Source organism: Oryctolagus cuniculus, chromosome 9 (genome assembly GCF_051225735.1).
Source record: "Oryctolagus cuniculus isolate XC-2025 breed Fujian yellow rabbit chromosome 9, ASM5122573v1, whole genome shotgun sequence".
In the NCBI taxonomy this organism is placed as follows: domain Eukaryota; kingdom Metazoa; phylum Chordata; class Mammalia; order Lagomorpha; family Leporidae; genus Oryctolagus; species Oryctolagus cuniculus.
Genome location: NC_142875.1, coordinates 129,618,664 through 129,631,096, shown reverse-complemented (window position 1 = coordinate 129,631,096; position 12,433 = coordinate 129,618,664). Strand labels below are relative to the sequence as shown.

Below are 12,433 nucleotides of genomic sequence, written 5' to 3'. Positions count from 1 at the left end.
CAGTCATTACTTGTGTAGATTTAATCATTCATCAATAGTTGAACTGAAGCACTCAATCTACCTTAAAGCTCTCCTATGATACATCCAGCCCAGGGAGGGGAAGCTGTCTTCATGATGGGTAACTTCGTAAGCATCGTGCTTAGCCCTCCTGTAACGAAAGCTTAATGAGAAAATGTAAGACATTCATTTCATTAAGAACTGTGACAGAGTAGCTTCACATACAAAGACTGCTAGACCCAGAGAGCATTGCTTTGACGCTTAGATGGACAGCACATGGCATTCGTCACAAGGGGCTAATGCCATGCTGACTCACTGCAAGGGAGACCCAGCCCAAGCTGGCTGAGTGGTACAGAGCAAGCCCCTCTGCACGGTCTGACCACCCACAGACAAGGTGGAGCAGCAGGCTTCTGGGTGGCCGGCTCCTACGCGGGGTTGGCTGTGTCCCTGGGGTGGGCAAGGGTGGGGGGAGTGAGGTTCTGGTTTGCGGGACCTGCGTGGGGGCACACGAGAAGGAAGGTCAGAAAGAGGCTTTGCGTGGGAGCCCCTTGCAGACACTCTCCCTGAGCACGCCCCAGTGCCCTGCTGCAGGGTGTCATTTTATATGAGCCGTCTGTGTCACAGTTAATCAAATTACTGGAATTATTTCCATTAAGAGGTAAGGCAACAAGTGTTAAAAGCAGTCAATAGTATTCACATAAATTAAGATACATGTAAAAGTTCATGCAAAGTGGTACTTTAGGTTTTTGTGCAAAATATTTTGCAATCCATGTAACTTTCGTAATACTCAAATGTGCTTTACCTGATGCTCATCCCCCTCCCCGCAAGAAGAAGAATTCCAGGCCCCTAAACCCCTAGGCTTAGCAGGGGATCCAGCTCTTAGCTGTTAAACCAGACACTTGGGTTACTTGTTTGTGTCAAAGTTATTTTTATAAGAAATACAGGCGTAGGAACTAGTCTTAGGCAATCAGCCGAACAGTGACAAAGAAATCACAGACGTTGACAACCACATGCTGTGTACTTGGAGTAATTGCTTATAAAAACAATACAGCTCCTAAGAGAAAACAAGAAAATGAACCTGTGCCTCTTCTTCCTGGAGTGTAGGACAGAGTCCAGGATCCGCCTTTCGTGTCCTTGTCTGAGTCCCTGCATACAGAAAGCAAGGAACCTCAATGCATTCCAGCGTGCATCTTAAAAAGCAATCAAGTTGCCACTTTTCCAAACTTAGTAGTATCACCAAATTTCTCCCTGTAAAGTGTTTATATTCACATGCACTGACTGAAGATTTTTATACCCACTAATGACAGATCAGTTTCCAAATGTCCTGGTGAAGAGTTGGCATTATTACTTGAATCTTTGCCAACGTTAACGTGACAAAAATGATGACTTATTAGTGTTTGAATTTCTATTTCCTTTTCCCCTCTAGTGGAATTGATCAGTTTTTGCATACTTATGGGCAATTTGGGTCTCACTGTTCAAGTCTTTTTCCCTCTATCCTGTTGGAATTTTCTGCTTTCTTGATTTTTTAAATTCAGATAAATTCTCCCTGTGATTACTTCTCAAACTATGCACAGCAGAAGGCATAATATTAGGTTACAATCCATACAGGTAATTTAGACATAATATGAGTGAATTTATGTATAATATATGTGTGGATAAATGTACAGCAAAGTGCAAGCAACAATCATTTGTAGAAAAAGCATCAATTGTCTTGAGAATTTCCAAAATGACTTTGGGCTGTAACCACTGCTGTGTCTGATAGAAGTACAAATAATCCTCTTTGTGGATAATCCATTATTTATGCTATTGTTCAAAAACCTTTTGGTAACACATTGGAACAGTTTTCTTTCCACTCACGGAATAATGCAAAACAAAAGGAAGCTGTATCCATTAATTTCCACAGAGAATAAAATAAAAAAAACCTAAAAAAAGAAAAACCACAAAGAAGACACTTGATAAACTGATTCCATTTTCATGATTCAGTTAGAGATTTTTTCAAAATCCACTTTTCTCTAAACAGGTAAAACTAAAGCTTCAAATGTGAGTTTAAATTATATGAACAAAAATACTTCCCCTTACGGACGCATTTGGTGTTTAACTGATTAGATTGTATTGTTGTGAATTACAGTTTTTTTTTGGTTGTTATTAAATAAATTGTAGGATGTATGTGACGAAAAATGTGACCTTCAGTGGGAAGTTAGACCCAATCCAGTGTTACAAACTCAGAAAGGGAAGGAGTAGGTAGAATCATACCAAGGACACAAGACACAAACGGGCCACAGAACACAGCTCCAGGAGGCATTAGTCACCCTGTGGTCTGAGTAAATGCTACCACCAGCAAAACACCAATCTAACCGGTCCTATAACAAGGCCTACGCACTACCGAAAGCTACCCAGTTAACTTAATCAGCAACAGGGACTGAACGCTGGAGTCAAGAACGGAATTTTTTTTTAAACTGGACAGACTGCCTACAATGCGTAGAACGCATAGTGTGCTCCTTGCACACCTCAGCTGTGATCTGTGTAATGTCTCTGGGGCGTATCCTGCTTTCAAGATAGAGAAACAACTCTGCTTCCATGGCTAGTTCATGGCAGAGCACAGCTGTGCCTACACAGATCATTTGTGCCAAACTCTAGGCTTCTGTGCTTTATAGATCATGAAATATAAAAAAGTAGCTCTACAATTTAAACTGTTTTCATATACACTGTTTTACATCCCCACATTCTTAGTAGAACTCATGTGGATTTCACCACCCCTTTTAATGAAGATAGTGATGGTGATGAAGAGACACTACATCAAAGGCCAGGGCCATGTCGGGTAGGGCTGAGCCTCAAAATCTTGGTCTTGGGCCTGCAAACGGCACGTGCATTTTATGACTAATTGCATTTATGTGCATTTATGACTAATGTGTTCTCAGCATACAACTTGCTGTCACACAGGAGATTTAAGGCATCTGTGCCTCTCTAGGCGAGTCCCCAGGATAAAAGAAATAGAAGCCTCATTGATGCTGGCTACTCATCAGTAAAGTGACTTAGTTACGTCTGCCTGGCCTACCAGTTAGTTGTCAGTGCCATTTATGTGATATGTAAATCCTTATGCAAATATTAAGTGCTGGTTTTTATACCATCATGCTTCCCATCACTAATAGTGAAATTCACAGTTGGGATATTTTTAAAAATCCCTGAGACAGGGTCTGTGCTGACCAGGGGGCTAAGGTAGCCCATGATGCAGCAGAGCCAACAAGCAGAGAGGGGCAGGATCCTACAGACTCCCATTGACCACATCCCAATCTGGAATCGTCTTCTCATTGCCTGTCCTCTAGACTGGGCTATGGAAGCTCTTCCTGCATTTTATGTATCTTGCCAAGTGGTTTAAAAACCTCCTGATTCTTAGAGAAGCCGCTCCCTTCTACACGGATCCATCTCTAGGTAATGCGCATCTGAACATCCCACGGCTGCACTGAGAAACCCCAAATGAAACTGACACAGGAAGCACTGGAAACCCGTAAGAAAACACAAAAGGACTTCACTGCTGCCTCATATACAAGCTTATTTTCATGTATAAATATCAAACTTACACGTAAATCTAAAACCTATAAATCTTGGAAGTCAACCACAGGAAAAGTATCAACATGGGGACCCATTTCAGTCCAGGTACTAAACTCCCCTCACATGGCAGAGGTCGGATGAAAACTTCGAGAATTCTGTGAAGTATAAATAGAATTTTTTTTTTTTTTTTGACAGAGTGGACAGTGAGAGAGAGAGAGAGAGAGAGAGAGAGAGAAAGGTCTTCCTTTGCCGTTGGTTCACCCTCCAATGGCCACCGTGGCCGGCGCGCTGCAGCCAGTGCACCGCGCTGATCCGATGGCAGGAGCCGGGTGCTTCTCCTGGTCTCCCATGGGGTGCAGGGCCCAAGCACTTGGGCCATCCTCCACTGCACTCCCGGGCCACAGCAGAGAGCTGGCCTGGAAGAGGGGCAACCGGGACAGAATCTGGTGTGCCGGCGCTGCAAGGCGGAGGATTAGTCTAGTGAGCCGCGGCGCCGGCCAGAATGTTTTCTTAGAACACAAAGTGTGTTCAAGCACAAAATATCACTAAAATAAATTGCCTTAAAATGTGATTATCAAAACAATTTTGAAAGTGAAAAACCTAGAAACTGGTAATATTTATAATATATATAACTAGTAAAGAAAACTAGTAGCAAACAAATCATTTAGAAGAACTTAAAATCTTGAGTAAAAACAAAATTTTTTATGAAGGGGAAATGTGTATGAATCATAAGTAAATATTCTGCTCATAATAAAGAAAATGTGAAAGTTTCAGTGAGATAATGTTACTTAGCATCAATGAAATCAGTCTCACAACACCAACTCCAAAGAGGTGTGCAAACTTTACATAAAAACTTGGACAAAATGGGGATGATTTGACAAAATGACTCACAGTCCTACAGAAATGGAGTTAATAAAGTCTGGTATTTACAACAAAATATTACACAGTAGTGAATGAGTGAATTATCACTACCTACAACATGGGTAAATTGTAGTAATTAATTTCTGAAGATGCAGACTGAAACCACTGAATCCCTAAAGGATCCATATGGTTATACCCTCACATAATTTTTAAAATTTAAAATAACTAAAATAGAAAGGGGCAAGGACTGTGATAACCGAGAAGAGACACAGAACAAAGCATGGAACTGTAGCCCAAAGTCAGCTGCTCACTTTTATAGACAATGGGGTCAAAAGAACTTTGAAGGGGAATGAACACTTCCCAGCCATGGTCTGGGACAGCTAGATACACATTTTTTTTTTTTTTTTTGACAGGCAGAGTTAGACAGTGAGAGAGAGAGAGAGAGAGAGAAAGGTTTTCCTTTTCCATTGGTTCACCCCCCCAAGTGGCCACTTGTGCTGCGCTGATCCAAAGCCAGGAGTCAGGTACTTCTCCTGGTCTCCCATGCGGGTGTAGGGCCCAAGCACTTGGGCCATCCTCCACTGCCTTCCCGGGCCACAGCCCAGAGCTGGACTGGAAGGGAGCAACCAGGACAGAACCGGCGCCCCAACCAGGACTAGAACCTGGTGTGCCGGCGCCGAAGGCAGGGGTTAGCCTAGTGAACCACCGTGGCACCGGCCTAGGTACACATTTACAACTGAATAAAGCTTCATCCCTACCTAACACCTATTATAAGCAGCAGCTCCGCGTAAGTCACATACCTAAGTATAAAAGCTAGACTCATAACGCTCTTAGAGGACAACACCAGGGAAAAATCATTACCTTGGATTCAGCAGCAATTTCACTCGCTAATAAGCAGGACTTCAACAGCATTAGAAACCTTTGTTCTTCAGTGCATACCATCAGCAAAGTGAGAAGACTTGCCACTGGATGGGAAAGAATATATGCAAGTCATGTATCAGGTGAGTAACTAGTGCTTACATACATAAAGAACTTTTCTAAGCCAGTAATAAAAAGACAAAGCAAGTTTAAAAGAGAAAAAGACATGGAAGGACATTTCTCCAAAATGATGTACAGGTAGCCAAAAAGCACAGGAAAAAGTTTCTAACATCATTAGTCATCAGGGTAATGCACATCAAAAACCACAAATGAGGCTGTGGTGCAGCGGGTGAAGCCACCACCTGTAACACTAGCATCCCATATGGGTGCCCGTTCATGCCTCAGCTGTTCCACTTCTGATCCAGCTCCCTGCTAATGCCCTGAGAAAAGTATTAGGAGATGGCCCAAATGCTTGGGCCCCTGCCAACCATATGGGAGACCCCAGTGAAGCTCCTGGCTCCTGGCTCCTGGCTTCAGTATGGCCCAGCCCTGGCTGTTGAGGACATCTGAGGAGTGAATCAGCCTCTCGCCAAAGCTCTAACTTTTAAATAATAAATATATATTTTTAAAACTATATAATAAAAGTTGTCAGCAAGTATGTGGAAAATTTGAGCCATCAAAAACTATTGCTAAAAATATAAAATGGTGCAGCCTCTTTGAAATTCTATCTGCAAGCTGCCACCTGCAGTGCCAGCATCTCATGTGGGCACTGGTTTGAGTCCCAGCTGTTCCACTTCTGATCCAGCTCTCTGCTATGGCCTGGAAAAGCAGAAGAAGATGACCCAAGTGCTTGGGCCCCTGCACCCACGTAGGAGGCCTGGAGGAGGTTCCTGGCTCCTGGCTTCAGATCAGTGCAACTCTGGCGGTTGTGGCCAATTGGGCAGGGAACCAGCAGATGGAAGACCTCTCTCTCTGCCTCTCCATCTCTCTCTCTGTAACTCTGATTTTCAAATAAGAATAAATAAGTCTTTAAAAAAGAAGGAAATTTTATCTGGCATTTCCTCGAAATGTTACACATAAAGTTACCATATAACCAGTAATTCCACTCCAAAATCCTAAACACGTATCCTAGAAAAATTAAAAATACAAAAATCGTAATGTTTGGGTTGGGTATTTGACATAGAGTCAGGCTCCACTTGGAATGTCAGCATCCCATCTCCTGGCGCCAAGGCTCAAGTAACAGTTCCACCTGCCACCTCTGGCTGCAGTTTCCTGCTGATGCACCCCCTGAACAGTGGTAGGCACCAGCTCAAGTAGTTGGGTCCCCGCCACCCACATCAGAGAGCTGAACCGAGTTCTTGGTTCCCAGCTTTGACCTGGCCCAGTGTAACCACAGTAGGCATTTAGGGAGTATACTGGCACTTGGCAAAGATCTCTCTCTCTCTCTCAGCCCCCACCTACCACCTTTCAAGCACATAAATGAGTTTTTCAAATAAAAAGTGGTAAAAGCAAACATTAACAAGAGTTGATATCCTTAACATCTCCCTTCGGCCAGGATCCAGACCAATGTTCATGGTCACTGCCCCACTGTCCTCTACCCCATGCTCATGTCCCTTTTGGACACAGCTGGTCTATTTTCAGTCAACACCACTGTCTCAGTCATTTCAAGGGAGTAAAAAGGTGGTGACAGTAGTGTTGTTGCCAAGGGGCTGAGCCATAGTATCAAGACCAGAGTGGAGAAGAGATAGGGGACCGTGTTCTTATATTGTAAAATATTATTTATGTGGGCCAGTGCCGCGACTCAATAGGCTAGTCCTCTGCTGTGGCGCCGGTACCCTGGGTTCTAGTCCCAGCTGGGGCACCGGATTCTGTCCTGGTTGCTCCTCTTCCAGTCCAGCTCTCTGCTATGGCCCGGGAGTGCAGTGGAGGATGGCCCAGCTCCTTGGGTCCTGCACCCACATGGGAGAGTAGGAGGAAGTACCTGGCTCCTGGGTTCAGATCAGCGCAGTGCGCCGGCCACAGCACGCCAGCCGCAGCGGCCATTGGAGGATGAACCAACAGTAAAAAGGAAGACCTCCTTCTCTCTCACTGTCCATTCTGGCTGTCCAAATATATATATATATATATATATATATATATATGTATATATATATATATTTATCTGGGGAGGATTGAGAGGACTCAGAGTCCTTCCACTTGGGCACCCTTGGGAAAAGTACCAAACCCTGAATATGAGATACACACGTTTCAAGGGAAAGATAAAATCCAGATCTAGAAGCCAATCTTAGCCACACTGCATTCCCAAACATTTCAAATAACCCAGCGTTAGAAAGAGTTTAATGTGTTTTCAACAAATATCCTTTCCTACATGTTACGTATTTGACTTCTTCCGATATTTGGCAAACAAAATGCCACTAACATGCGTAGTGTCATACACACATTCAACAGTCTGTGCATATTGAAATGATCACCTCTGTTCAATCCAAAAGATGCATTTTTCTATATTACCTTTACAGTCTAAACTTGTCAGTGTTTTAAGTACAGATTTTATTCAATATTGTGTTTGTTTCTTTAAGGTCATCATAAGAATCTATTTAGGCTGTTGCAATCACCCATTGTGTTTATCAATATTAAAATTTAAGATGCTCTTAAAAAGATTTGTTTTAAAAAGGTATTTCAGTGTTTAATCCAGCCATGTTCCATGAACTGCCAGTTGTCATTTATGCATCAATCCTTCTTTATTTATTTATTTATTTATTTATTTATTTATTTATTTATTTATTTGACAGAGTTAGTGCAAGAGACAGAGAGAAAGGTCTTCCTTCCGTTGGTTCACTCCCCAAATGGTCACTACAGCCAGCACTGCACCGATCCAAAGCCAGGAGCCAGGTGCTTCCTCCTGGTCTCCGACACAGGTGCAGGTGCCCAAGCACTTGGGCCATCCTCCACTGCCCTCCCAGGTCACAGCAGAGAGCTGGATTGGAAAAGGAGCAACCGGGACTGGAACCTGGTGCCCATATGGGATGCTGGCACCATAGGTGGAGGATTAACCAAGTGAGCCATCATGCCAACCCGAATCAATACTTCTATCATAAGCTAAAAAACCATAAAGGATCTAGTTACCAATGTCATATAGCAGCATAATCCTTATGATTCCATTTTGACTTTGCATAATGTTGCAGAAATTTTTTATTATGTATTAAGACTTTGGAAAGGTTTTGCTTCGATGGACTGTATTCACAGCGACACAGATTAGACCTGGCAGTCAAAGTAAATACAGCTCCCCATGAATTTCAGATGTACTCTATTTATCTCACCTATTGTAAGCGATTGGTTAATGTAATTATAATTGTAATTATGCGATTGTAATTATCAGTAACAGCTTTCCCATGAAACTGGCACTCAGTCCTCAACTGTGATGGCTTCAGTTGTATCCACTGCCTTATTTTTGCTGTGTTGCTGTTACTGTGTTGCTTAAATCAGACACATTTTTGTTGCTCATAACCATTCTTTGTGAATGGATTCTTTGCAAAAGATTCATTTGTTTATTTAAAAGTCAGAGATACACAGAGAGAGGAGAGCCAATGAGAGAGAGGTGTTCAATGCAATAGTCCACTCCCCAATTGGCTGCGACGGCCGGAGCTGTGGCGATCCGAAGCTAGGAGCCATGAGCTTCTTCCAGTCCCCCATGTGGGGGCAGGGGCCCAACAACTTGGGCCATCTTCTACTGCTTTTCCCAGGCCATAGCAGAGAGCTGGATCAGAAGTGGAGCAGCCAGGACTCGAACCGGCGCCCATGCAGGATGCCAGCGCTTCACCCCAGGGCGTTAACACCCTGCACCACAGTGCTGGCCTCGTGAATAGATTTTTGTTGTTAGAACAAATTGCATAAATAATAGAATGCCCCTTCTTGTGTATAAAATGATGAGAAAAATCTGAACCAAGATTTTAATTTTTAAGTTCTGATTTCCAGCTCTAGGGGTAAATTTTTGTTGATACAATTTTGTCCAGGGGCTGGCTCTGTGGCTTATCACCTAAAGCCACTACCTGCAGTGAGTGACAGCATCCCACATGGGAGACCCAGAAGAAGTTCCTGGCTCCTGTCTTTGGATCAGTGCAGCTCCAGCTGTTGTGGCCATCTGGAGAGAGAACCAGCGGAAGGAAGACCTCTCTCTTTCTGTGTGTCTAATTCTGACTTACAAACAAATAAATAAATCTTTAAAAAAATAATTTTGTACTTACTCCATAACTTTAAAATCCCAGGCATGGTTACAACTTGAAATTGTTCAATACATCCTTTTAATATTGGAACCACAGGCAAACTTTTCGATAATAAAATATTTAGTGGTTTCCCATGCTTCACATGAGTTGACTTCACAGAAGTTATTTATTTATTTATTTATTACCAGGAAGAGTTAGACAGTCAGAGAGACATAGAGAGAGTTATAGACAGTGAGAGAGAGAGAGAAAGGTCTTCCTTCCGTTGGTTCACTCCCCCAATGGCAACCATGGCTGGCACTGTGCCGATGCAAAGCCAGGAGCCAGGTGCTTCTCCTGGTCTCTGACACAGGTGTAGGGCCCAAGCACTTGGGCCATCCTCCACTGCACTGCTGGGCCACAGCAGAGAGCTGGCCTGGAAGAGGAGCAACCGGGACAGAATCAGTGCCCCAACGGGGACTAGAACCCAGGGTGCTGGTGCCGCAGACGGAGGATTAGCCAAGTGAGCCATGGTGCTGGCCAGAAATTATTATAAAATATTAGCATAGTCTTTTCCTTTGTACTGTTTAAAACTAATTGCAACTATCAAGGAATAAACTCTACCGTGTAACAGCTGGAAAATAGGGGATTCTGCATACCCTGCCTGACAACACTGCGCAGTGTCATCCTGAGCAGGTGTGACCCAGAGTGAGACTGACATCCCAGAACCACTTGTGCTGTTCCCATTTGCTTTCAGGCTGAAAATGGTGTTATTTACCCTGTCACAAGGTACAGAGAAACATGGTTCCTCTTCAACCTTGCTTTTCTACTTTTTTGAAAAATTTACCACATTTCAACAGGTGCACCTTCTTCCCCTTTTGACTTGGGGATGGTTTGAGAATCCAAAACCCTAATCTCACTGACCTTATTCTAAGAAATTAAACAGTAGTCATGGAGTTGTAAACAACAACAAAAAGAAGTTGTATCCAAAGGACTCTCTACAAAGCTAAATTTGCATTCAACTATAAGGACAAGAAGTATTTTTAGATGTGCAGGTTTGCAGAAATTATAGGATATGCATACACAGTAAAATACATTTGAAGAAATATTTCAAAGGATCAAAATTCAAAGATTTTTAAAATAGAGAATTCCATAGCATGACAGAATTACTTCCAATAAAACTTTTCAAGTAAATTAATTTTATAAACACTAATTCATAACAAAAATTAATATAGCATAAAATACATAGAGAAAACACAATGTAAAAATATGAAATACAATGGCCTTAAATTCCACACTTCTCCAACTAAAACAGGAAACTGGAAACAGGTGGAAGTAAAAAATAAATTATTATGATGCATAGAGACAATAGACACCAATACTGAAGTGTTATATTTACTGAAAAACAGGTATTAATGGAATGAAACTTAAATATACTACATTTAAATTGATGAGGGAAAATAAATCATATAAATAGAAAGAACATAAAAAGACAATCAGAAACTACTTTAGAAACTGACAAAATATAAGTTCAATTATTAGATAAGACCATAAAGGAAGGATAAAACTCCACACATTTATATAAAATACTATCAGATCAAACAGTTATCATCTATGTTCAGCAGCAGGACTTTGGCCAAGTAAGTGGTGAGCTGTCTTGTTCAGAAGTCACTATGACGTATACAGGTACGCCGCATTTCTCTGTCCATTCCTGCAGACACCCAGGGGGTGTCCTTAGCCTCCTGACGTGAAGATGGCTGCAGTGACTGAGGAGTGCTGCCATCACCATCAGCGCTGATTGCATCTGCCCTGGGCCCGTGGCCAGAGGTGAGACTGCTGGCTAACACAAGGTCCTAGTTCTTAGCATGTAGAAACCCCCACACTGGTTTCCACAGGAGCTGCACCCATCTACATTTCCATTGGTAGTGTGTTGAGGCTGCCTTTTCTGCACCTCCTCCGGGATCCTACTCCTGTCTTTTGATCACAGCCATCCTCACAGGTGTGGGGCAGTGCCTACATGGCCTTAATGTACATTTCCCTGATAATTAATGCTACTGAGCATCTTTTCATCAACCCGTTGGGAACTTTTATACTCTGTCGCTCCCCGTCTTCGTGGAGGAACGACACAGGACCCTGCGCTGTTCTTTTGTCTGCTCGGCCCTCCCCGGGTTTGCTGCTGGTTCTTCCCGGGTTGGCTACTGTCCCTTCCACCTCCGTGGAAGAGCAGTTCCCCCTGCCACATTCCCCACTTCCGCGGGGGAGCGGCACACCGCCAGCCGGCTCTCTCGGGGGCTGCACAGGTGTTCCTTCAGATAGATGTTCCCCTTAGATGTTCCTGGTGCATGTTGTCTCTCTCCTCCTTTATAGTCCTCCTCCGCCAATCCCAACTCGGCTGCCCACACGCCAAGTATGCTGCTCTCCTCCAATCAGGAGCAGGATCAGCTCCTGGAGGTCATCACTCAAGTTGGCAAGAGGCAGCTGCGTAGAAGCTGTTTTCTCCTCTCCCAGCGCCATATTGTGGGAGAGCAGATGCATAGAATAAGTCTTAATTCCAGTAACAGTCTAGTCCGGGTTGCTCCCCACAATACTCAAATGCATCAAGTTCAAAAATGTCACACAATGAAACAGTATTTTTTAATTCCATTTCCTACAAACCTTTTGAAGTATCCTTGTAACTTCTCAGGAGCAGTTCAAGTATTTGCCCATTTTTAAAATCACATTATCTGTGTTTCCATTATGGAGTTCTAAGAGTTCTTAACACTTTATCAGACATGTAGTTTGAAAAAATTGCTCTTCTTGTCCTTAAGCTGCTTTTTTAATTCTATGTATTGCTTGCTGTTTTGCTGTTTAGAATCTATTCAGTTTGATACAGAGAGAGGGTGCAGAATGTCTGGATCAAGTTTTCAAATGGTGAGCGTAAAAGTAGGGCGCCATTTTTCCCATTGTAAATTGCCTTTAGGATGGATAAAATA

The 12,433-nt window shown here is 43.0% G+C and overlaps 1 protein-coding gene across 15 annotated transcripts in view; it reads right to left on the bottom strand.

The window, feature by feature from the left end:
• LOC103348950 (uncharacterized) overlaps positions 1-12,433 on the bottom strand; it is a 395,863-nt gene that overhangs the window by 3,041 nt on the left and 380,389 nt on the right. For 11 of the 15 annotated variants that reach the window (XR_016213131.1, XR_016213132.1, XR_016213106.1 and 8 more), the window contains 3 exons: positions 5,269-5,372; positions 1,076-1,143; positions 62-148 (listed from right to left, as the gene is read on the bottom strand). Coding sequence is in view for 4 of the 15 variants with exons in the window: in XM_089303994.1 (XP_089160120.1) it covers positions 62-160; positions 1,076-1,143; positions 5,269-5,372 (271 nt within the window). In the remaining 11 variants the exon portion in view is untranslated. Of the gene's footprint in view, positions 1-61; positions 161-1,075; positions 1,144-5,268; positions 5,373-12,433 lie in introns of all 15 variants that reach the window. The other 4 variants (XM_089303994.1, XM_089303992.1, XM_089303993.1 and 1 more) reach the window with 1 other exon arrangement.